Source organism: Montipora foliosa, chromosome 2 (genome assembly GCF_036669935.1).
Source record: "Montipora foliosa isolate CH-2021 chromosome 2, ASM3666993v2, whole genome shotgun sequence".
In the NCBI taxonomy this organism is placed as follows: Eukaryota; Metazoa; Cnidaria; class Anthozoa; order Scleractinia; family Acroporidae; genus Montipora; species Montipora foliosa.
The window spans coordinates 10,686,896-10,711,177 of record NC_090870.1 but is presented as its reverse complement, the minus strand read 5'-3'; the positions used below and the strand labels follow the sequence as shown (position 1 = coordinate 10,711,177).

General features: G+C 41.1%; 2 protein-coding genes across 3 annotated transcripts; one reads left to right on the top strand and one right to left on the bottom strand.

The window, feature by feature from the left end:
- Positions 1–682: 682 nt before the first annotated feature.
- On the top strand, positions 683–11,812 carry LOC137992398 (TIMELESS-interacting protein-like). Of its 2 annotated transcripts, none has more exons than XM_068837728.1 (8): positions 683–1,007; positions 1,993–2,068; positions 2,772–2,894; positions 4,354–4,441; positions 7,217–7,281; positions 8,960–9,001; positions 10,323–10,443; positions 10,547–11,812. In XM_068837728.1, exons 1-8 carry the CDS (start codon positions 754–756, stop codon positions 11,179–11,181), a joined length of 1,404 nt encoding a protein of 467 aa, XP_068693829.1. In that variant the 5' UTR covers positions 683–753; the 3' UTR covers positions 11,182–11,812. The 2 variants fall into 2 exon arrangements, with proteins under 2 accessions (XP_068693829.1, XP_068693830.1); XM_068837729.1 differs by having other exon boundaries at positions 702–1,007; positions 10,550–11,321.
- Positions 11,813–20,971: 9,159 nt separating this feature from the next.
- Positions 20,972–23,871, bottom strand: LOC137992397 (kelch-like protein diablo). Its single transcript, XM_068837727.1, has one exon. The coding sequence runs from the start codon at positions 22,828–22,830 to the stop codon at positions 21,118–21,120; it is 1,713 nt and encodes a 570-aa protein (XP_068693828.1). The 5' UTR covers positions 22,831–23,871; the 3' UTR covers positions 20,972–21,117.
- Between the last annotated feature and the right edge of the window lie 411 nt (positions 23,872–24,282).

Sequence of the window (24,282 nt, the reverse complement as noted above, 5' to 3'; positions counted from 1 at the left end):
AATAAAGAACTTTTAGAAATTCAACGAAACCAACTCGAGCTGTTGAGAAATGAAGGGAAGCTAGGATGGTCTCTACATATTGTCGGAAGTAAGTTATTTAAATGGTGCCGCAATTTTACTTAAGACCATAATTCTTTGCCAAATAGTTTTTTAATCCAAACTTCTGCTGTCAAGGCAACAAAGGATCAACTAGTCAACGCCGCTCGAGAATATACGCCGTTCAAAGCATTTTTGGTGATGGTATTGAGTACATTAAGCCAAGTCATGCGAATGCCAACCTAGTAAAAGTACCTAGTAAATTTTTGAAATAGCAAGTTCTCATTCGCAACTATCACGTCAACGAACGGTGATAGCGACGACAAAGAAAACACTACAAAACACGAGGTTTAATGAGGCAAAATCATGCTTCACGACCTTCATTTAGCACAGTCCTTTGCCGTCTCTGCATATTAAACAGCAACACGAAAAAGTTCAAATTTGACAGTTTGCGAAGAAAATGGTCATACGAAGATTAGGTGAGTACGCTCTGATCCAAAGATATTATCTTTGACGTGCCTTCTAGAAATTCATTTCGTAAGTAGTTTAGTCACTTTGTACGCTAAACTTCACTTCGTGCTCGCCATGCAGCATGTCTCAACTCGGTTTTATTAGTGGTCAGTACGTGCTAGCATACATGAAATGTAAACAAATTGGCGGGAAAACTGATCAACAAAGACAAAGATCAGAACACGACCTCTCGTTCTGCCAGGAAAAATGTCGGGGCATCGAATAATATGTACGAGCGATGATGCTAACGAAGGAAGGGAAGCTCTGGACTTGTTTAATGACGATGATCCCTTCAGTCTTCCACCGCCATTACCGCCTCTGTCGCCAGAAAGAGACGATAGCACGAACAATGATGGCGCGGAAAATCAACATGATCAATCTGCAAGCGACATCAACAAGAAGGAACCTCATAAAAAGCGAAGAGTGAACAGATCGCCAAGGCCTAAACTCGACGAAGTCAGGTGAGACTATTTATTTTTGTTTTACTTGTGTAGATGTCATGGTGTCCACATATTCCTCACCACATCGATCGGCTTAATATGTAACTGCAGAATTAAGAGCTGGTAAATTCCCAGCTTTTTGCTTGATTAAACTCTGTAGCTATTAGAGGACAGAGAAATGCCGTGTCTGGTCAAATCGACCCTGGTATAGATCTTCGAGGAGGATGTTTTGCAGAACTTAAATTACGGGATCTTCATTTTTTTTAATTTTGTCGAGATCTTTAAGGATTGTCAAAGATGATTCAATGTCAAAATCGTAGATGATCGTCAACTGACAAAGATCCGTAATTTGTTGAAATTCTCTCACTTCCAGATTCTCAGATTTACTTGGATCTTTCGTTTATAACGTATCAGGTTATGAATATGTATATTCACTACTGTATATCCCTTCAAGCTCCTTGATGACCCCTTTCAAGATCGTTAAAATGTCTTCATCTTTAAGTATCTTTATTAGGTATTTGAACAGTTTAAAAAGTTGTTGATGAGCCTTGAGAATTTGCCAAAGTCCTGTGAAGTTTTTCACAGTAGACCTTTTTGCACATACGGCAGCCATTTTGATTTCTATTGTGTCAAATAGCAATTATGGGATGCCCAGGTATGTATTTGCCCCTTGAGCATCCCATAATGTCTTTCAAAACAATGGAAATCCAAAATGGCCGCCGTATCTGCAAAAAGGTCTATCTGAGGGTTAGCACCCCCCCCACCCCCCTCAGTAAACAATTATTTTTGTGTGGGTAGCAGGGTTGAAGCAGTGAGAGCAGTCCCCACTAACCAGTGTCCCGCAGCTTGTTGGTTCTCCAAGGAGTGCTCTGATCTTTCTCTTTCATGCAAAATCAACATTTGATTTAAATCCGGACTGTCACTTTTCATTATTTGCATTGATTGCAGTCACTCCAAAGTTTAGTGGATGATTATTTTTATAATAAAGTTCTATGCTGATTTTTAGATTGTGTGGAGATCGTGGAATTCCAGCTTTGAGACATATTTGTGAAGACATTAAATTTAAAGGCAAGGGACATGAGGTAAAATAAATAATGTGACCCGCAGTAATCCTTGATTACTGCGGTTCATTGGATTCTTGTTTTGTCATTGATGAGGCATTTGAAAGTAGTTTGTATATTTTGGGGAGAATCGTTTTGTACCCTTTTCTAGTATACAGTAATAAAGATATCACACTATAAGCATTTTGACTATTATCTTGGTGTTATTAAAAATAAAATACATGTGTTTTAGTGCAATATCCATAGCCATTCTTGCTGGATAGCCAAGTGGTGTGAATCCTTGGAGTGTACAGCTTGAGGTATTACCGGACAGTCGGCCCATCCATGTATTAACCCCATCCAAAAGAGGTTAACTTTGGTTGACAAAGAAAAAATTAAGGGAATTGGTGTTTTCCCTTGGCCATCCATGTGTGCCAGACAGACAGCCAGTCCAAGATGGCAGAATGCTGAAATCGTATGGCATCTTGATTGATACCAGAGGGACAGCACGTTAGCCTGCGAACCTAGAAGTATTTCTGACCGCCGGAAATACGTCTGCGTTCACAGGCTAAGATCACATGGGACTGACACAATAATTAGCATGTCTTCTCCTTTGTTGAGTGCAATAACTAAATAACTTTGTTGCCCCACTCAATGGTGGGTGAACATTAGGTACAGTAGTATTGGGACACTAATGATAGTTATTGATAATTGCCAATGGAGTATGTTGCTTTTTTTTTATCAGGTGTCAGATCTAAAGCTTTTGATGCAGCGATATGAACACTGGGCTCATCGATTGTTTCCAAAATTTCCATTTATGGATGTGGTGGAACAAGTTGAAAATTTAAGTGCCAAAAAGCTTGTTCAGGTGAGATAGTTAACTTCAGCTGGAATTATTCTATTTTGAGGCTCAAAATTGGACCTGATAACAGATTACAAAGATTTGACCATTGTGATGTTGTCTGGGATAACTGTTGTATGACCCTGAATGACTGAGCCTGAAGTGAACGAATGAGGCAGCTCTCTAATTGGGAGAAGAACATATTTTTCTTCGAAACGTAAGGGATTGTTGTCAAAGGTGCAAGCCTGCACTGTTTTTCATTTTGCTCCTTGTATCATCAAACTATAGATAGTTTCACTGTCATGCAACAAAAAAAATCGAAATTGTTCAATGAAAACGCCAAGAACTTGGAATGTTGTAGGAAACAAATCTTTTAACTGAGCGTTTCCTGCATTTGTACACAAACTTACAGAGTTTAGTATGGAGACACCATATGGTCCACCATTATGTGTAATCAATGGGAAACATCTGGCCCCAGATGCTCAAAAGTTGGATGATGCTATCCACCTGATCAATCACTACCCATTGGATAGTGCAATTGGTTTCGCTGTGACTTATCCACTGGATAGTGATTTATCCAGTGGATAGTGCTAACATAGTTTGAACAACTGGGGCCTGGAGTTCACTTTGCGATGAAAGCTCTTACTTTTTGATCATGAGAAAATACATGTGTATGAACACATCTCCAAATGTACTAGAAATGCTCAAACTGCTGAGATTCATAGGGATAGACATTTTTTTCGACCAAATAGCTTTCAATCATGCAATGTGACAATTTGGAATTCTAAATGCTGTATTTGCGAAACAACAGACATCACGGAACTGGAAATTTGAAAAAAGATATATTTCTAGGTCATCTCCAACCTCCTTTAGATAAAAATTTAGAAGACCTTGTGATTTTGATTTTAGAATTTGACGTCAATGTGAAAACCATCTATTGTTTTCTTTCTTCTCTCAATTGGGATCCAGAAGAAAGTCCAGCTGGGGGTCCAGGTTTTGTACCATCCATGCTCAAGACGTATTAAAATCTCCCGTCGTTAAATTACCACAAGAAGTAATGTTTAAAAAACCAGCAGCAGTGTATTTAGACCCGATAGAACATGTGCTGCGAGTTGTTTGAACGGCTTAAAAAACATTCCACAAAGAGCATGTCCCTCTGGACTCAAAACAATGGTTCAATTTGAGAGAGGTGAATATTAGCATACAAGAAAAACAAGCTATGCCTTACTAGTATTCTTTATGTAAAGAATACTAACGAGGAGTGTTTTATCAGGATATAAAGCTCATACATGTACATGTGACGTTTTATCAATGTTTTGATAGACTGTTAGGCTCATGAATTATTAATGAGTTTTAATAATAATTTAATAATTATTGAACACCTCCCTTCCCTTCAGCAGCATTTCTACCATTTTAACAGGTAAACAAGTTATATTATATTACCTTACTGTACATTTCATTCATGATAAGATTTTTATCTTTAAAGAATTGCATCAAAAGAGTGAGGAGAGGTGAAGAGGAATCCGTAAATGACGAGGACAGATCTGATACAGAAACTGCACCAAACAACCAAGGTAAGTGTAAAATTTGAAATCTGACCGGCTAGTTTTTGTACAGGTTATTTAGCAAGGCATTAAACCAACCAAGCAACTGATTGGCTACCCTAAGTTCCTGTCGACGGACTGCGTGAATAAATGAAAATTTGAGGCCAGAGTGATAGTCGTCAAAGGAGGTCTGACAGCTTCACCTATTGAATGACTCACAAACTGACTGACTGCCTGACTGATTGACTGGGCATGTATATTTCTGTCTTTCCTTGTGTGGGTCCACTTCCATTCTCATGCCAATTCTCAGATTTTCCTGGCATCTCCAAGCAGTATAAATTACCCTGAATACCGATAGTTGAGTAGAGGGCGGACTTACTTACTACAGTACACTTTCTTTTAGGCTGAATAGCCGGCCACAAATGACACAATGGACAGCCAACTGAATAAAAAATTAATATGTAACACAATTATCCCAGATCTGTGATTGAGTGACCGGCTGATCATACTTTAAGTGCTACTGAAGCAAATGCAAAGGGACTTCTTGGTACTAAATTATGTTTTTCAACCTTAGTGGGGTACAAGTGAAAAATAAAAATTATCTGTTACCATCAAAAAGTTTCACCAATCGGCACTTGAAGTGGGGTACCAATATATGAAAAATTCTGAATAATCAACTGATTGAATAACGATCGATAGCATTGGCTTACCAATCATTTACCATTTATTTGCACAAAGTGTCTGACTGTGTGATTGGTACACTGTCTGATTGATTGCTGGACTGTCTAGCAGTCTGTTTGACCAACTCACTAAATGTCTCTTGGACTGATTCATTAATTTTCTATTGAAGTGGATGACTGACTGAATGACTTTGTCTGACCGCTCACCTCCTCATATGTACATGTACTGGTATATCTAATTGAATCAGTGACTGACAAACCAACCAAATCACCGGTTGCCAGGCTGATTGACTGATAGTCTGTGAGCAGGCTCTCTCTTCACCTGGCTAGCGAGAAAGATGGAGGACTGGGCGAAGGGAAAGAAAGAGAACCTGCGTGCATCCCTAAGAATTTTGTAAATGTAAATGTAAATATAAATGTGCGCTTAGTTGACCAATCCCTACAAGGAATTTTCATGATCAACCGGCTCAATGGGATCGGACTGAATGCGTGTGAAGGCGCCCACGGCTGCCGCCATATGATCTATGTGTGATCTCGGAGCACTACAAACCCAGCCAGATGTAATTGACTGGGAGTCGATTTTTAGGAGGGAGGAAAACCGGAGTACCCAGAGAAAAACCCTCGGAGTCAGGTTGAGATCGACTGAAACTCAGCCCACATATGACCCAAGGCCAGAGTTGAACCTGGGTCACAGAGGTAGGAAGCACGATTGATGACCACTAAATCACCCTGACTCTCCCAATACCTTATCCAAATTATAAACACAAAATAATGATTGGCTGAAATTTAATTACTTGGTTATGTCATCATCAATCAGCTTTTGCGAAATGGTGCATCACAGAGATGAGGTGGTTAGAAATACCTGTTATGAAATCTTAAAATGTTGCAATTTTTACCATGACTTTAAAGGTCTTGTAGTGTGATGCAAGGGTTCTCTGCTGGAAGGAAAGGATATTGTAGCTGTGTTCTCCATAGGATTCATGAAAAGTCTGATTTTTCAACTGTTTGTATCACACAATATCATGGTCAAGTACTTGACCCCATCTTTCCTGGTAAAAATACCCACTGGTGGCTACTGCCTGGTTACCACCTTCCCAAAGGTTGGCTACTTTAGTATAAAGCCACAGCCTTCTCTTATGCCAGACCACCAAACACATCATCTTGTACCTGATCCAATCTCACCACAAAGCATGTATCCTGACAGACAGGAAGCCCTGCATACAGGCTTACAAAAAACTGTACCGCGGGGAGTTTTCAACAAGTCCCTGTGTCCCAATCTTCTTTCAACTGTGGGCTGGTATCATTTAGCTGCTGTGAGAAACATGTCCAAATCCGTGATCCTTCTGTTTGATGTCACCAGCCGCAATGTCCCTGTGTGTGAAGATGAAGCATACTAAGTGTGCACATGCACAAAGCTCACTCAGGACTTGAGTGCATCATTTTACCTCAACAGGTACTAGATAGCCTGTTAACAACCCTGCGTATCCAGCTTAGGTGCTCAAGGCACGATTGCTCGCTCTCCTTTAAGATAGACCTCTTCTCTGTACCCAAATTTGGCAGCGGCTGTGGTCTACAAGTCACATACAGTGGAGATCTGACAGGGAAAGGGTTTTTCTTCATTTTGATTCCCATTGTATCAAGTTGGTGTGCTAAAATCTTGCCGTCAACCTTTTTCCCGAGATGAACAAAACACATTTTCCATTGAAATGGACTTCAACAAATTACCATACGGAACATTGGTCCACGATTTACAGCATCTGCAGTAGCTGTGAGAATTTTCTGGCAAAGGCCTCCTTCCTTCGCATTTTTTGGGAATTTTCTGCTTCAGCCATTGGAAAACCACCAACACAACATGTGGCTTACTGTTTACCTCGGTCCATATTTACTTCCAGTGGGAACTGATTGGCTAATGTTTTACAGTTGGCCCAGTATGACATCAGGAAGGCAGCATTCTAATTTCTAAAGGATGCATGCTGGGTCTTTCTCCCTCCCACCTACATGTACATGTAACTGACCGACTGATGACCCCGGAGCTCGTAATGCCTTCTTTATCTCAACTGTTATCCTTTAATGATCTACAAGAAGTGGTGATAGATGTATCAGTATTAATTCTTTTCATCACCAGAAATTCACGAAAATGGGACTGATGAAGCACCATCACAGGAAGGTGGTGGAGCTGTGGATAACAATGTGAGTACTTCAAAATTATTTTTTGTTGTTGTGGGTGACATCAGTACTCTTTATTGTACCCAAGGTTGCTGCCTAACGGTTGCCTGGGGTGCCTTATTTGCAAGCGCGGGCGACCAAATTTCTGAACAAGTAGCCCGAACAGGCGCCTTACTTGATTCGTCCTCACTCTCTTGAAAATATGATGCCAGCTGGAATTAATTAATTCTGGGCTCTTGAAAAAAAGACTTGGGCTACTAACTTTTAATGTTGGAAGCCCGAAGGGCTCCCGGAAAATTTTCTTAGGCAGCAGCCTTGATTGTACCCTTACAATGCCAATAATTAACAACTATTCACCTCAGTGTCAGTGGCTAATAGTGAATATTTACCAAGATGCAAAGCTGCCTGGTAAATATCTACCACTAGCCACTGACACTGAGCTGAATAGTTGTTTTAGTATATACTAAAACAGTGAGATGAGATAGCACAAAAAGATGATTTAAACTCATTATTCCTCCAACGATTACTGTAACAATATTTTCAGGGGCAAATCTCTTGCGAGTTGCTCCAAGGTGAATAGCAAAGGATATCCGGGCTTTGAGCAGCCAATCAGAGTGAGCTTTGAATGCTATCCACTGTTTTAGTATACACTAATAATAATAATTATTATTATTGGAACTTCCTCACGTGTGTGGTTGTTGTACTTGGATATGACGTGGATGATGATGTTTGTTTGTTTAAAAAGTTTCCATTTTGTCTAATCATGGGTTAAGTCAATGCAAGAAATATCAAAGGGGTTCTGCATAAACTGCCACAAGTTGACTAAAACGTCAACGCAACTTGTTGCCTTGGTTGTTTCTTGACTTGAGACAACTTGGTACTGATGTACTTCTGGCTATGTTGACAAAAAGAACAAACACACTTAAAGGTACATGTATGATCTAGTGGTATTTTACAAAACCAGCTCATTTTTTTTCATTAAGTTGTACACTAAACAATGTCAAATTACATTTACACAAGATTTAAATTTGTCTAGAAGAGAGGAGCATGGAAGAGGTGCCTGATAGGTCTGTGGTTTCAGGAATGTTATCATCATTGTATTTGAGAGCTTGCAGTAACCATGATAACTTTGTAGCTTCTACCCAGATGCTGTCACTCTGTTAATGTTTAACCCTTTGACGCCTAAAACCGGCCAGACGTTAATAGTATTTTACTCTGTCTAATGCCAGACGATTTTACTCATCAATCGGGAACCCCCAGGAGTCAATGGGTTAATCACTCACAGAAAAACCCATTAACCATCAAAGAGTTAAACATTTCTTTATCTCATTTTATCGAAGGGATGTCAGGGACAGGGGAAAGTGACTTGCAACATGGGCTGTGGAGAGGGAGGGGCTATAGCCTCCCACTTTTTTCCGATGGTGTTGTTTTCTCCTGAACCTCTCCCCCCTCGCCTGACACTTCCATGATTCATACCACCCCCCCCCCCCCTCCCCACTTTTAAATGTACTCTTTGGCCCCTGTGCAAGGGTGTGAAATAGAAAATAACACAAGAAGAAAGACCTATCCTTCACAGGAGGTGTAAGTTCTTACAGTCCCTGTTGGCCCTTGAAACTCATGGCCAGCAATATTGCCTTGAGTTCAGCTATGCCCAAGTATCCGATACCATCAATGATTAATTTTCTTTCTTCTCTTATTTCAGCTGCAAACGTTTGGTGTGCAGGTAGAGGCCAGTAATAAAATGGTGGGCATCCAATTCTAATTTCTTCAATAACTGATATGTTTCAGAGTAGCTTTGGACGTAGTAGAAATATTGCCAGCACTTACCATTTGAATTTAAATTTTTATTGAGAATTTTTCACAAAAATAATGAAACCTGCATCACTTCTGACTACTTCCATAGATACGTTTAATAACGAAGGAGATAAAAATAATTTGTTTACAAACAAATGGCCTTGTGTGGTTCAAATGTGCCAACCATTGGAACATACAAACCCTCTCCTCCCTAAAAGGACAATCACCAAAAAGCACAGGAAAATAATAATGTTTACAATCTTTTTTTTTTTCAAACAAAGCATTTGCATTCTTTTCACTTTTGAATTTCCCAGGTGCTGCCATATTAATTAAATAACTGTGCAAAATCCCTTTGTGTCGGAACAATAGAGCAATCACAACAGGGAAGATGACGTTGCTCACAAATTCTAAAGAGGGACTAAGCGATTCTGAAATTCTTTGCCTCCATGGCTTAAAAGTTATCGTTTAAAGAAGTGGAGGTTTTCTTTAATATCAAAGGCTTTTGCAGCTCATTCTCTGTAAGACAATATTCGATACAATCACTGATAAATTCCATCAAAGGACTCATCATAGGGGACATCAATCCTGCCCACCCCCGAAAAAAAGAAATTTAATTCATATGAAACCAGAAACCCATAAGGGTTGAAAAGTGTAACGCACATTCACTGCCTCCGAACATTCAGTGCCAACTGATTGGTTGAATGTTTCAGTGTCAAGTACCATATTTGGAAACCCCTCGCTCTTGTTGTTCCAAATATGGTACTTAGCAAATTGAATATTCAGAAGCTTGTTTCCCAGCACACAAGGGGCCGTTACACATTTCAACCCTTATGGGTTTCTGATGAAACCTAATACTTCCGGTTGAAATTCCCTGTCTCACTCAGGATAATAAGATATTCTCCACTTCTCTGGCACAGAAAGTTACCAAATGCTTGGGGTGTGGTCGATTGGCTTTCCAATTGAGAGTGCATGGGTCTTGAGTTTGAGGATGCACCCACCCTTTTTCTTGGTACATGTAAATCTGTTTTAGCCAAAGAAAGCACAGGTTTAACATGAAACATTATTGAAACATTATTTTACTTGCAACCAAAGAATCTATACGTTTCACAAATCTCTATCACGGTTATCCTCTTTCCTCAGGTAAAATAAGATTGGAAGGTCGCAGGAACTTGGAAGACATACTCCCCTTTAGTCAAATAACTGCAAAAACTCGTTTCTCAACGCAAGACAAGCTAATTCCCCATTCCCTTTGTTTCTTCATTTTTTTGTAGGTTATTTTAACTCCCGAACAACAAGAACGCATTCGCCTAAATAGAGAAAGAGCACTAGCGAAACGGAAAGCAGCTCAAGAGAAACAGACTGGGCAGATAAACACAGAAAATGGCGAAATAGGTAAGGCTCCTTGCAATGTGCATTAAAATTTTCCTTCCCAATTTTGCCACTTTTTTTTCATTCCGAGGCATGATATCGTTCAAATTATGTTCTTTTTCCCCAGAAGTTCAAACTGCAGAATCAGAACACATCTCGGGAGAGGCTGCTAATAATTTAAGGAAGGACGGCAATGAACTACAAAACCATGCCTTGGAGAATAATCTCGTTGAAGCAAACGACATCGAAATGGCGAATGAACTGTTCGAAGGAGATACTGTGTTACTTAAGGATGATGAAAAACAATCTACTAAGAATGGACATCCTGCCAGTTTACCTTCCATGGCTGCTCCAGATGAGGATCGTGTAGTTGTGGAAGATAGTGAAATGGACGCTGCTGAATCGGATGATGTTATTGGAGGTGCGGGAAATACCGAGAGTGGAAGTGGCTTTCTTGACGGCGGCGACAAGCCAGAACTCAATGGCCCTAAATCAGATGATGATTCGAGTATTTCTACTAAAGAGTTGCCACATGGCACAACCATTGACGCTCTTGCCTTAAATCAAGGTAAAGACGGAATTTTTATCTCTTCGCATAGCAATATTGATGAGTCTGCCAATGCGAAACTTGATGCCTCAGCACTTGAGAAAGAGGTTAACGTCGAAACACTGGGCGTCCCGAATCCGCATGCAAACCCACCAGCCCTCGGCGTCGTTAGCGAAGTAGAAGAACCTTCGTTTGCCCAAATGGAGACGGAGTAGATTGTCACTTGACTGTAAGATTTCAATTGTGATTTGGCCTTGTTTAAATGCTGTACTTCACAAATTTGGACCTAGCCAAATTGATGTAAGGCAAAGCATCGTTGCTAAATAATCGTACAGTCGTTGGAGGTGTTTTTAAAGAAGTGGAATCACAGTTTCCTTAGCAAATCCGTCACTTTCGCTAATCCAATGTTAATTCATTTGCTTTTTTTAGTTTCATCTGGATTTTCATTTTATAATCTCGCGATCATTGAGTTTTTCTTCCGTTTGATGGTTCGCTGTCTGGATGACTCGGCCTAAAATCGAATCTGAGTCGACTCAAGTACACTCCGTCTGAAGTAGGGCTGCCTCTTCTGTTTTTCTGTTGAAGAGTGCGAAGTGTTCAACATAGGTTAAGCGTCGAGTTTACAAGAGACCTCAAACGGTAGTAGTGAACCTTTGGGGCGAGCGGACGGGTGTTAAGTGACCCTCTGCAGAGATAGAGAGCATTCCTAATGATTGAACTGCCTCGCTGGAGAATCACTCCCAAGACTAAATAATATAAGATTCGTATATAGTTTTATGAGATTAATAAATTCAAATCAGTATTTTTTTGCTTTTGCCAATAATAAAAATCCTACAACTGAAACGCAAACGTGTCCTACTAGTTCACCTCGAAATTTTGCTTTTGATGTTCCGTATAAGTTAACCAACCACAACCTCAACCACAAATCCTTTTTTAATCCACCAAATAGGTTTACATACACAGACCACACGCAAATAGCCGAGCTAGTCTCGGCGTGTAGTGTGGGGACGCTGGTAACAACACCAAAAAGCAAACTTCATTACGTTAAAATGACAAACAATAGCAACTTCAGATAACAAAATTTAGGTTTGGAATAAGATAGCACTGGATTATGATACACAATTACACCTTATTTCCCAGTGGATACCGCGTCATTTTAGTTCATTCACTTTAAAATAACTCTCCTAACCTAGTAGGCTCGATTACCAGCCGCTGTTTCGGGAAATGAGCCAGCGCTCACTCCCGAAATCTCGGCTGGACGCGTGAGGTGAACCACTGTTAATCTCCGCCAATCAGAAACTCGCCTGCAGAAATCCGTCTGGCATAAATTATATGTTTTGTCTGCGAAGGTATTCTTTCACCCGGCCAGTTCGAGGTTTACAGTGCTTTTAAGGTAGGAAACATCCAAGATTGCGACAACGAAAAGTGTTCAAGAAGGTGGAGAATGGGAATTGTGTCGTTTTCTACCGCCTGAGTTCGCAAACTTCACTGATTTTCCAGTTGGCGCCAAGGTCAAAATACGGCTTTCAAATTCATTGCTTTTGCAATTTTCTCCTCATACTTCGCTAATGTAAGAGCAAGTAAAATTGCTCAAGATCAATTGAAATTACTGCTGAGTTTATTGGTGGCAAAACGAGGGGGCCGATGAAGTCGACTGAGAGCTAAAGCAGCCGAAGATTTCGTTCATGATTCGCTGGTTGAATTCAAACTCACATTGATCATTTAACCACAAACTCAAGCTCGTATCATCTGGAAACTTCGCACAGACGTTTTAAGCATTGTTATGTAATTTCTGTTTTCTTAAAATCAGTGTTTTTGGGATGTCTTATGCTATTTCCCCGAAACTATTAACTCGCATAAATTATATTTTGAATTTACGTCACAGACACAATCTATCGCTCACGCGTCCAGCCGTCTCTTCTCGGGGAGGATACCCGAACTCGAGTGAGCGGCGGAAATCGAGCCTACTAACCTAGAAGCATTTGGAATAAGTTATTTCAAATGTTGGCAAAACGAGACGTCTGTGATTAAAGTCTATTCTCGATTTTACGTCACAATGTAGTTTGTGTAAAATCGAGAAGACTCGACTCGTTGTCGTAAGCCAGATGACTATTTGTTTTGTCAAATTAACTTGTGCAGCACGTAAAACGGGAAATTTCAAGGTGAACAACGGATAATATTTGAGATTAGATGAACTTTAAAACGTTATCGTCTATTAGTTGTCTGTTAATGGTTAAACTTCTTCTGTCTGGAATTCAACTCAACGCTCGGTAAATTGAAGAAATTCAAAACCACACGAATATTAACATGACGTGCTTCGATTTTATATACCACAGGGGCACCCAAGGAGAACATAGTTCAAAACTACTTAAACATAGCGTTGTTTAACGTATTTTAGTTTTTAAACGGTAGATATAGGCATATTTTTATCCCCTAAAAATTTTTCATCTGTTCGGATTCTCTAGCTGAAAGTCTTGTGATCTGAACATTATAGGGATCAAAACTTATCTTTTCGAAAATTTCAGTCAGAGAAAAGGCTCCCGAAAATTCTAGGTGACCTTTTTAGGGTAAAATTCCGTTAAAAATGGGCAATTATACCATGTTTTAGATGTTCGAAAATCCTAGGACAGGCAGGCAAGCAAGGAATTTTACAACGAATGTTCCGAAAATTCTAGATCTCAAATCGTCATCCGAACAGATATTTTCCGAAAATTGACGTCGGGTGCCCCTGTATACCATCTACTGTCACTAGTTCAAAGCTTGCGCGGATAATTCTTTGCAGCTAAAAGCGACAAAAATGTTAAACAAAAATTGACTATCTTTACTTAAAGGGACAGCTTCACGGTTTTGCGCACGTCCAAGCTTTAGCGATAGCAGTTGTAAATTTTACGGTTTCTTACTGAAGCAAATGATGTTAATTAAACACAGAGAGTATTAAAGCAAAATACACTGAATGACTAAGGCCCAAATTTGGTGGAAGACACTGCGGGTTTACACAGAAAATATCGAATTTAGTTTTGATCTCGAGTTTATTGTACGGGTCGAAAATTTATTCTACGCACGAGTAATCTATTCGCATGCAGTAGGTTCATAACACAAAGGAAATGATTACAAAAATAATTCCAATGAGTAATCCATTACTATGGGATTGTTTCCGTTTCCTGCATCAGTGCTTTCGATTGTTTCAATAACAATGGAATTTAATGGGCTGACGTGACAGTTTGCCCATGCGCAGAGACGTGAAACTCCCCCTTTAAATTTGTCGGTTAAATTTATTGAATGCTAAATGATCAGTTTTACAATCTGGAATTCGCGAGTTACATGATTGCACATTTTTTAATACCCTTGAAAACCATCTTTTACTGACATAATAATTCGTTTAATAAATCGCATAAATTGATCAAAAAACAATTTCAACAATACTTAATTAGAGTAGTTTTCAAATGACTGTCGAAAATAATTACGCAACTGCACTTGCTACACTTAGTGACTGGTTTATCAACCAATGAGAAGGAAAACCAAAACAGATCGCGACTACTTGCACGCGCAGTTTTTGCCGCGCGTTTAGCAAGCTACACGGAATTGCTACGAATTTGGATTGGTTCATTGCTCTGTTTGCACCTGCAGTGATTGGTCGAAGCAAGAGCCATACAGCGGTTTTCAATCGCGTGTCGAAAGTAATTAATTTTGCGAATTACTTTCAATTGGTTTTGCATTACTTCACTCAGTGATTGCTTCAAAGTTCTCGCGCCATTTTTTCAACCAATCAGAAGTGAAACCCAAACCAATCGTGGCTCTCGCGTGCACATTTTCCTGCGCTTTGTGTCGGCTACGTGTAATTACTGGAGTTTTGATTGGTTTACTGGATTGTCTCCGTCCTTTTTGATTGGCCGAAGTAATTACTTTGGTTTTGGTTTTACGACACTCGATTGAAACTCGCTCTATGGCTCTTGGTCGAAGTAACTACTTTGGTATTTGTTTTCCAAAACTCAATTGAAAACTTCTCTGTAGCTCAAGTTGTACCTCTAAGAAAGTTTCCCTCATAGACGAAAATACGAGGACTTGTATCAAGCTGTCACGCGAAGCTGTGATCTTTCTCACAGGATGCAAGAGGAAAGTAATGATCGTTTACAACCAGAAATGTGTTAACTACAGCAGTTACGTACCACAGTTTAAATCAATATCCTCCAACCAAAACTTTAACGGACATCAAACTTCTAATTTACTAGATATACAAATAAATACATGTTTTCCCATCTGGTACCCAGAAGATGAAGTACTTTGTGAAAAGAGGAGAAACTGGAGCGAAGCACGTGATAGGATAAACAAGATATTAAAGAAACAAGGAATTTTGAAGGCAGCACCTTTGCTATTCCCATGAAAAATACTTTACGTCAAGTTTTGCACATCGACTAACTGAACATATTCTACTGCATTTTGGTTTCTTCGCACAAAAACAGTCATAATTTGTTTTTAAGGTTACTTCCCACCTTCGCGGGTGTCCTTCGGAAAAAATTCCTAAAAAATTCGTACGCGTGCTAGTTTCAATAAAATCCTAACAAACTATACATCAGAAGAAAGCTTAATAAATGTAGTTTACAATGAAAATATAGTTTAAGTGTGTTTTCCTTTTAGTAAGCGTCAGGAGCCGGTAAAAAGTGAAACGACCGGTTCTATTGAATTTGAGCAAATTGATAGTGTTGTGTTAGCGTGAACTTTGGACTGTGTAGGCCGTGCGCAATAGGGACTGGGGAGAGAAGGAATAAAACATGTCAGTTGTTGATCAGCTTAGTTTCGTCCTGTGTCTTAAAGTTGGATAACGCTTCATGGTGTCAGAAGTGGTAGCTTCACATTAGCTTTGAACCTTCGCTACGCTTCCATCGAACTGTGAATTAACCGTTGAGTTTGTTTGGAAAGCAGAAACAAAAAGGACAAACAGGACAAAGACATGTCAACCGCCGAGCACGAGGTTTCTCCCGGTGCGATTTCCTCGCAGCAAAATCCACCGCCCGTAGCTCAAGCACTGGAAGCCGCACCAGAAATCCAACCGGTCGCAAACTTTCAAGTCCCTCCACCGGCGAAATTTTCATTCAAGCCGGAGGACTGGCCGAAATGGATTCAACGATTTGAACGCTTTCGCAAAGCCACTGGCCTCGAAAAGCGAAGCGGCGAAAACCAAGTAAACACGTTAATTTATGCAATGAGCGATCAAGCTGATGACATTTTCCTTTCATTTGAGCTCACAACTGAAGAAGAAAATGATTACAGTCAGGTAAAAGGCAAATTTGAGAACCACTTCATTGTGAAAAGAAATGTAATCTTTGAGCGAGCGAAATTCAATTCCCGAATCCAGCGAGAGGGGGAATCTGTTGACAGTTTCATCACAGATTTGTATGGCCTTGCGAGGTACTGCAATTTTGGTGCGTTGAAAGACGAATTGATCCGAGACTGCATTGTTGTGGGACTACGAAATCGCGACCTCTCGGAAAGGTTACAACTCGATCCGAAGTGAACTTTAGAAAAAGCTACAAACCTGGCAAGACAACGCGAATCGGTAAAACACCAACAAAGCATACTTGATGGTGGATTTAAATCGAAATCAGTGGAAGTTGACAGTATCGCTAAAGGAAGAATGAAGAAATTTCCTACCAAAAACTCTCCGGCAAAACCCAATTCAAGCCAAAACTCAAGTTCAAACAACAAGCTTTCGAAATGTTCAAGATGCTTGGGAAACCCACACCCAAAGAAAGTCTGTCCAGGCCTTCTTCCTAAGTGCATAAAATGTCAGAAGATAGGACACTGGGCACAAGCGTGCAAGAGTTCAGCAAATCCAAAATCGGAAACTGTTTTTGAAGTTGAGACTGAGGAATCATTCTTCCTCGGTGAAATAGTAGAGTTAGACGAAGTGCAAAGCAATATCAAGACACCGTGGACTGCCACGATATCGGTGAATGAAAAACCATTGCTATTCAAGCTTGATAGTGGTGCTGACATAACAGTGATTCCACGCCACAATTTTCTCGAATTGAGCCAAGCACGGTTACAACCTACCACCAAGGTTCTACTAGGCCCATGCAAATACCAAATGAACTGTAAGGGAGTGTTTAGAGCTCGTCTTACCAATGAACTTAAGTCCATTGAAGAAGATATTTACGTTGTAGAGGATCTGGCCCGACCACTCTTGGGCAGGAATGCAGCAGCCAACCTGAAACTCATAAGCAGGGTGTGTGAGTTAACCAGTGACGACTACAAGGCAAGAGTAATGCACGAATATCCAAGGCTGTTTACTGGTCTGGGAAAAATGGAAGAAGAGTACACCATCAAGCTCAAAGATGGATCAAAGCCCTTCGCCTTGTCAGTGCCAAGGAAAGTACCAATGCCACTTTATGCTGAGACCAAGAAGGAAATTCAAAGGATGCTTGACACTGGAGTCATCTCACACGTTGAGCAACCAACGGAATGGTGTGCGCCAATGGTAGTGACCCCCAAGCCTAATGGTCAAGTAAGAGTGTGTGTTGACCTCACAATGCTAAATGAGTATGTACAGCGCGAGAATCACCCGTTACCCTCAGTTGATGTCACCCTAGGAAAGCTTGCAGGAGCGAAGTACTTCACGAAACTGGATGCAAATTCTGGATTTTGGCAAATAAAGTTGTCAGAAAGTTCAAGACCACTAACCACCTTCATTACACCTTGGGGTCGGTATTGCTTCAACGTTCTTCCCTATGGGATCAGCTCAGGTTCCGAGAAATTCCAAAAGTGCATGGGTAGAATCCTTGAAGGATTGGAAGGAGTTGAATGCAACATTGACGATGTCCTTTGTCATGGCCCTACCCAGGAAATACATGACAGAAGATTGAAAGCAGTTTTAGACCGCCTGTCCGCAGCAGGCGTGACACTCAATATCGACAAGTGCATTTTTAGTGCCCCAAAGATCAAGTTTCTTGGAAACGTGGTCAGTGCTAACGGAATTGAAGCAGATCCAGACAAAATAACAGCTATTGTTAACCTTCCAGCACCAAGCAACATTCATGACGTGCGTATATTCCTCGGTATGGTGAACCATATGGGCAAGTTCGCAGAGCACTTAGCTGACAAGACAAAACCTCTTCGTGACCTGATGCAGAAAGAGAGCCAGTGGATCTGGGGACCGCCACAAGAGAAAGCCTTCCAAGAAATCAAGTCTAGCTTAACAAAAGCACCAGTCCTAGCATTATATGATCCCAACAGAGAAACAAAGATTTCTGCTGATGATGAAAGCTGGAGACCCGTGGTATTCATATCCAGAGCACTCACCCCAGTGGAGTGTAGATATGCGCAAATCGAAAAAGAGGCCCTTGCCTTGACCTGGGCATGTGAGCGATGCAGTGACTACATCGTGGGTAAATCCATCATTGCAGAAACGGACCACAAGCCACTGTTGCCGCTCCTTACAAAGCGTGCACTGAATGACGTCCCTCCTCGGATACAGCGTCTTCGGATGCGCCTCATGCGTTTCCACTTGAAAGAAGTCATCCATGTGCCTGGAAAGGAAATGTACGTGGCTGACGCACTCTCTAGAATCCAGCCAACCAGTTCTGAGTGTGAGACCACCATAAAGGAACAAGAGATGAACATATATCTCGACAGTGTACTTGACTGACTCCCTGTGTCAGACATCAAGTTACTACAAATCAAGGAGGCTCAAGATGAAGACACCATTTGTAAGGAGATTAAAGATTATTGCCTTGAGGGCTGGCCGAACAAGTTTAATCTTCATGACGCACTGAAACCGTATTGGTCAGACAGAGGAGAGCTAAGTGTAGTTCAAGGAGTACTGCTGAAATCATCAAGAATTGTCATCCCATCATCCCTGAGGTTAGAAGTCCTCGACAAGCTACACGAAGGACACCAAGGGATAACTAAATGCAGAGAGCGAGCTAAAAGTTCTGTTTGGTGGCCAGGTTTAAGTCGTCGGTTACAAGATATGGTGGAGAACTGTACAATCTGTGCAAGGCACCGAGTAATCAGGCCAGAACCACTCATGCCAACACCCTTCCCTGAGCGTCCGTGGCAAATGACTGCAACTGATCTCTTCGAACTCGATCATATCACTTACTTGATAGTGGTTGATTATTTCTCTTGCTATGTAGAGGTAGCGGCAATGAATAAGACAACCAAATCGTCTGAAGTTATCAGAGCGCTCAAGGCGATCTTTGCACGACACGGCATTCCAGAGGAAGTCAGGAGTGATAACGGTCCACAGTATGCATCAGCAGAATTTACCCAATTCGCAAAGGACTGGGGATTTAAACATACAACAAGTAGTCCCCGCTTCCCACAGGCAAACGGCGAGGTTGAACGAGCAGTGAAGACTACCAAGTCTCTTCTGAAGAAAGAGAAAGACCCAACCAAGGGACTGTTAGCATACAGATCTACCCCACTTGCTTGTGGACACTCGCCAGCAGAGCTACTCATGGGACGGAAAATCAGGACCACCGTTCCAACTTTTCATACAAATTTGGCCCCAAGTTGGCCTGACATCGACAAGTTGCGTCAAAAAGAAGCAGAGAGCAAGGACAAATTGAGGACCAACTTCAACCAGCGTCACAGATCTGTTCCGCTAGAGCCACTACAACCCGGCACCCAGGTGTACATTAATGACGGGAACACCGCAGGAACAGTTACAGGAACAGTTGCCAGTGCAACAGAAACACCAAGATCCTACACGGTTGAGACAGGAAGAGGCACAGTGAGACGGAATCGATCACACATCACACCAGTTCCTGGCCACCAACTCCTGTGAAGTCCCTTCCCTCACCCTGTATATCCACAAGGCAAAAGAGACTGACCAAGCCTTCGCTTAGGTTGAAGGAGAGTTTAGAACTTGCATGATTCAGATTCGTTATATGTTCGTTTTAAATCTCAGACAAGATCTAGTCGCCGTTTCTTATTTTTGTTTGCTGTCTGAGATAAGAACCTTAAGTTGTTTGTGATTTTAAAAAAAAGTTGTTTGTGACCTTGAAAAGGGGAGATGTTGCGTTAGCGTGAACTTTGGACTGTGTAGGCCGTGCGCAATAGGGACTGGGGAGAGAAGGAATAAAACATGTCAGTTGTTGATCAGCTTAGTTTCGTCCTGTGTCTTAAAGTTGGATAACGCTTCAGATAGGGTGTGTAGATTTGACCCATTTTTGTGAACTTGCGCCCAAACCTTTCAGAGATGATAACACAAACGAAAGAGTGTCGGGAAATTCTGATATTCAAAATATTTTTCCTGTGGGGTCCATTTAGACAACACGTCTCACATACTTTTAGCTACACCAACCTTATTGAAACTAGCGTGCGTACGAATTTTTCCCGAACGAAACCGGCGAAGGTGGGAAGTAACCTTAAGTAAGAGCATATGTTACCTTTGCCACGGCACGAAAGTATAAATAGTTATAGAAAGCGCAAAGATACTACAAACATTCTCAACTCGGACTTCTTGTTCAGTGAATTAAACCTAAGCTCTTTTTAATGGCACTCCCAGGATAAAAATTTAATGCATGCTTGTTCTTGGAAAAAGGTGGCAGCCACAAGTTACAGCCACTTCACAACCTATCAACTGAAGGGAAGCAAGGCTGCTGCCTAAGAAAAATTTTCCGGAGCCCTTGGGGCTTCCAGCTTTAAAAGTTAGTAGCCCAAGCCATGTTTTCAAGAGCCCAGAATAAATTAATTAAAAGTGAGGATGAATCACCTTGTGATAAGTTAGGCACCCATTAGGGCTACTCGTTCAGAAATTTGGTCGCCTGCACTCGCAAATAAGGCACCCCAGGCAACCAGGCGACCGTTAGGCAGCAGCCTTGGGAAGCATAATTAATTTTAATTTCTTTCCCTTTAACGGAAAAGAAATCAACCAAGCATTGATCTTTTGTTTCAGTTGTTTGAGTTGCTGGAAAAAGAGGTGCCCCGTACCTATGGCTGCCACTGTCAAATCATTCATTTTGATGAAAAAGTGTAAAAAATAAATATGTAGCATTGCTAGACACATGTAAACAATTAACGTTTCCTTGACAGACAATCAACTGATTCAGAACAAAAATCAGACATTGACTTTAAATTCTATTCAAGTGTGCCCATTTTCCAATAACCTTCATGAATTATCCATGCTGATTTGGTATGCTGTGTTTTACTTACCGCAAGAATTTTCTGGGTAATTTTAGTATTGAGGCTTTAAGGTGTGAACACTGATAACTATTTGGCATGACAGCAACTTCATGCCATTCATTGCGTTGTACATCAAAGCACTCCACAGTTTTCATTAAGTCTTCTTCATTTCTTCCACCAAACAAGTAAATAATGTCATCCATGCTCACTATGCCACTGGCAGCACGTGGAAATGCAGGACTGGTCACCAGGCTCCACTCATTTGCACTTGGGTTGAACATTTCACATGTGGCTTCTGTGGTCAGTGATGACATGTCACTGTATCCCCCGACAACAACAATTTTCCCACTAGCTGTAGCTGCAGCAGCAAATCTGCGGACCCTTGAAATACTTGGAATTGTCCTCCATTGGTCACTTGATGGGTTATAACACTCCACGCTGTTGTGACAAACTGTACCATTGTCACCTGCAATGACATAGATGTGTTTCTGCAGCACAACTGCACAATGAGCAGCACGGCCAGTTTTCATTGGTGCCAATTCCTTCCATTCACCAAGAACAGGATTGTAGACTCTTGTCTTACACCAGTCATTCACACCCCCAGTAACATACAGTACTTCATTGAAACTGGTTACCGAACAGTGTTCAGCACATTGGTAACTCTGTTCAATTGAATTGGACCATTTGTTTCGGTTAGGGTAAAAACACTGCAAATATTTATTGGAGGTGGTGTTACCCACCACATACAAAAGACCCCCACACACTGCAGCATCAAGACTGTGAAAACATCTGGGCATTGTGGGTAGGGAATCGAACCATTTCTTTGTTGACAGCACAAAACAGCGAGTGTTGTTAGAAGGAAAGCTGTTCTCATTTAGTCCACCAGTGATAACTACTACATCCTCATATTCCGCTAAGGACAAACGAGGGGTAAGCAAAGTACCTTGGAATTGATCCGGAAATAGAAAGTAGTCCAGTCCATTTACTACAATGGCCACCGAACGTGGGCTCTTCTTAACTAGTTCTTCTTCAAGGATCTGACGAAGACTATACTTTGACATCGAGAAAAGCCTCACACATTTCAGTAAGTCGGGGAGAGAACATTCTCTTGATGTCACATCATGTTTAACCCATCTCATCATTGCTTCGTATACCTCTTCTTCTTGTCGTACGTTAATTTTGTCTTCACCGAGCAGTTCCTTCACTTTCTCTAGCTCTAGCGACAGAAAATCACTTGACTTCGACACGGCCACGAAATTTTCACAGGAGTAAGTGACTGCTGCTTGCCCTAAGGACTCACAATTGTACTGGGAAGCGAAGGATTTTAAAGCCAGGCAGTTCGAAACACTGATGGATCCTTCCAGGAAAAGCTCAGCCTTTGATTTCAAACGTGGAACTATCAGGTAATCGGCCGCGATAACCAGATCTTCCGCATTGGACGAGTTGATTTTCGCTTTGCCAGTGTAAATATATTGAAGAACCTCGGTCAAGGCGTCACACGTTATCTCTGTCAGCTCTATAACATTGTCTTCGTTTTCTTTCACTCTCAATTCACTCGTGAAGAGAGCGCGGAAGAAAGGACTTCCTGCAGACAAGACACATCGATGAGCCTGGAAGTCTTGTCCTTCAGCTCGAACAGTTGCGTCGCATACAAGGTTCGATTTCCTGAGTTCGTCTAACTTGTGTATCAACTCTTCTTTAAAGTCCTGATCAACCTCTTGGTTTTCCTGCCTGTCCATCTCTGATGGCTATGCGCTGCTTTATATCTTCGGCTAGTACTTAAACACGGAATGCCAGAATGATGGAATGCCGGAATGCTGGAATACTTAAACATGGAACGCCGGAATACTTAAACACGGAATGCCGGAATACTTAAACCCGGAACGCCGGAATACTTAAACACGGAACGCCGGAATACTTAAACACGGAACGCTGGAATACTTAAACACGGAACGCCGGAATACTTAAACACGGAACGCTGGAATGAGACAACCACATTTACATTGCTAACTATCTTTTCTCCATTAGAAATGATTCGTATAAAAATCTGGGAGACACCACTGTCCTGGTACGAGAGTTGCCGTCCGCGTCTCACAAGCTTGAGCTCCCTAATACTCTATAACTGAGAACGCAGCAAGCGATACGTATCCCCCGGGCACGATCTCCTGGTAGCCCTAAATAAAACCCAGTAAAAATTGTGACAGTATTCAGACGAATGGCATGTCTACCCTTACAGATTGAAACCCAATTTTTTGACAAGTTTTTTGTAGACTTCGTGTTTATTTCTTCCAGGAAAATCTTATGGCCGTTCAACGCAACATAAGAAAGTCATTGTCATGGTATTGAAAAATTGCTGGTGTTAATTATGTTTGCAGTTGAGATAAATAGGCTGAATAATGGAATTAATTTGTTTACTGCTTCATTGTACCCCCTTGGGACCAACAAGAACAAACTTTAATATTTTCCCACCATTTGAAAATCTATGATAATATTCCCCCGTTTACAATAATTATGATAATTTATTTACTAGTAGTAATCAAAGATTAGGAGTGCGTTCTCCGCCTGTGATAATTGTTGTCTGTTGCTGAAATCATTACTGTGAAAGACTGAAGTTTTACAGACATATAACATACTGACAAAGTCCACTGTTGTTCTGTGGATTTTGATATCACCTTTGATGACACGTTGCGTGACGGCTCCAGTTTCGGTAAACTGGCAAATTCATGTTATTAAAACGTCTCATTTTCACTTTTACTGATAATGTTTAAGCATAAAGGCTAAATTTGAAAAAGAATACGTGTGTTACATCTAGTACTCCGTGTATTCTGAGCTGGAAGCACAAATATCAGCTAACATCTGTAACATTTGCTGTCGCGTTTCCGTTTATCCGTGGTTTATTTTAACAAACTCCCGGACAAACTCCCTGCGACTGGCAATAATTTTTATTTCCGCCGATGATTAAAAATGGCTTAACTGCAGAATACCCCGCCATTTTGAAGCTGCACCTCTGAAAAGGCTGGATACGCGGATACGCAGTCGAAAGTACCACCCCTCCCCAGGTAAACTTTAAACTATATTGAGAAGTGGATACGCGGATACGCGGATACGCAGTGGAAAAACATGGATACCCGGATACGTGGATACGCGGACATCACACATGGGAACTGGATACCAACTTCGTGTAACATACT

Excerpts from the sequence above, each read along its gene's own strand:
- LOC137992398 (XM_068837728.1), top strand. The coding sequence starts at position 754 with ATGTCGGGGCATCGAATAATATGTACGAGCGATGATGCTAACGAAGGA. Across the intron at positions 4,442-7,216 it reads AACTGCACCAAACAACCAAG|AAATTCACGAAAATGGGACT; the intron begins GTAAGTGTAAAA and ends TTTCATCACCAG. Across the intron at positions 10,444-10,546 it reads CACAGAAAATGGCGAAATAG|AAGTTCAAACTGCAGAATCA; the intron begins GTAAGGCTCCTT and ends CTTTTTCCCCAG.
- LOC137992397 (XM_068837727.1), bottom strand. The coding sequence starts at position 22,830 with ATGGACAGGCAGGAAAACCAAGAGGTTGATCAGGACTTTAAAGAAGAG.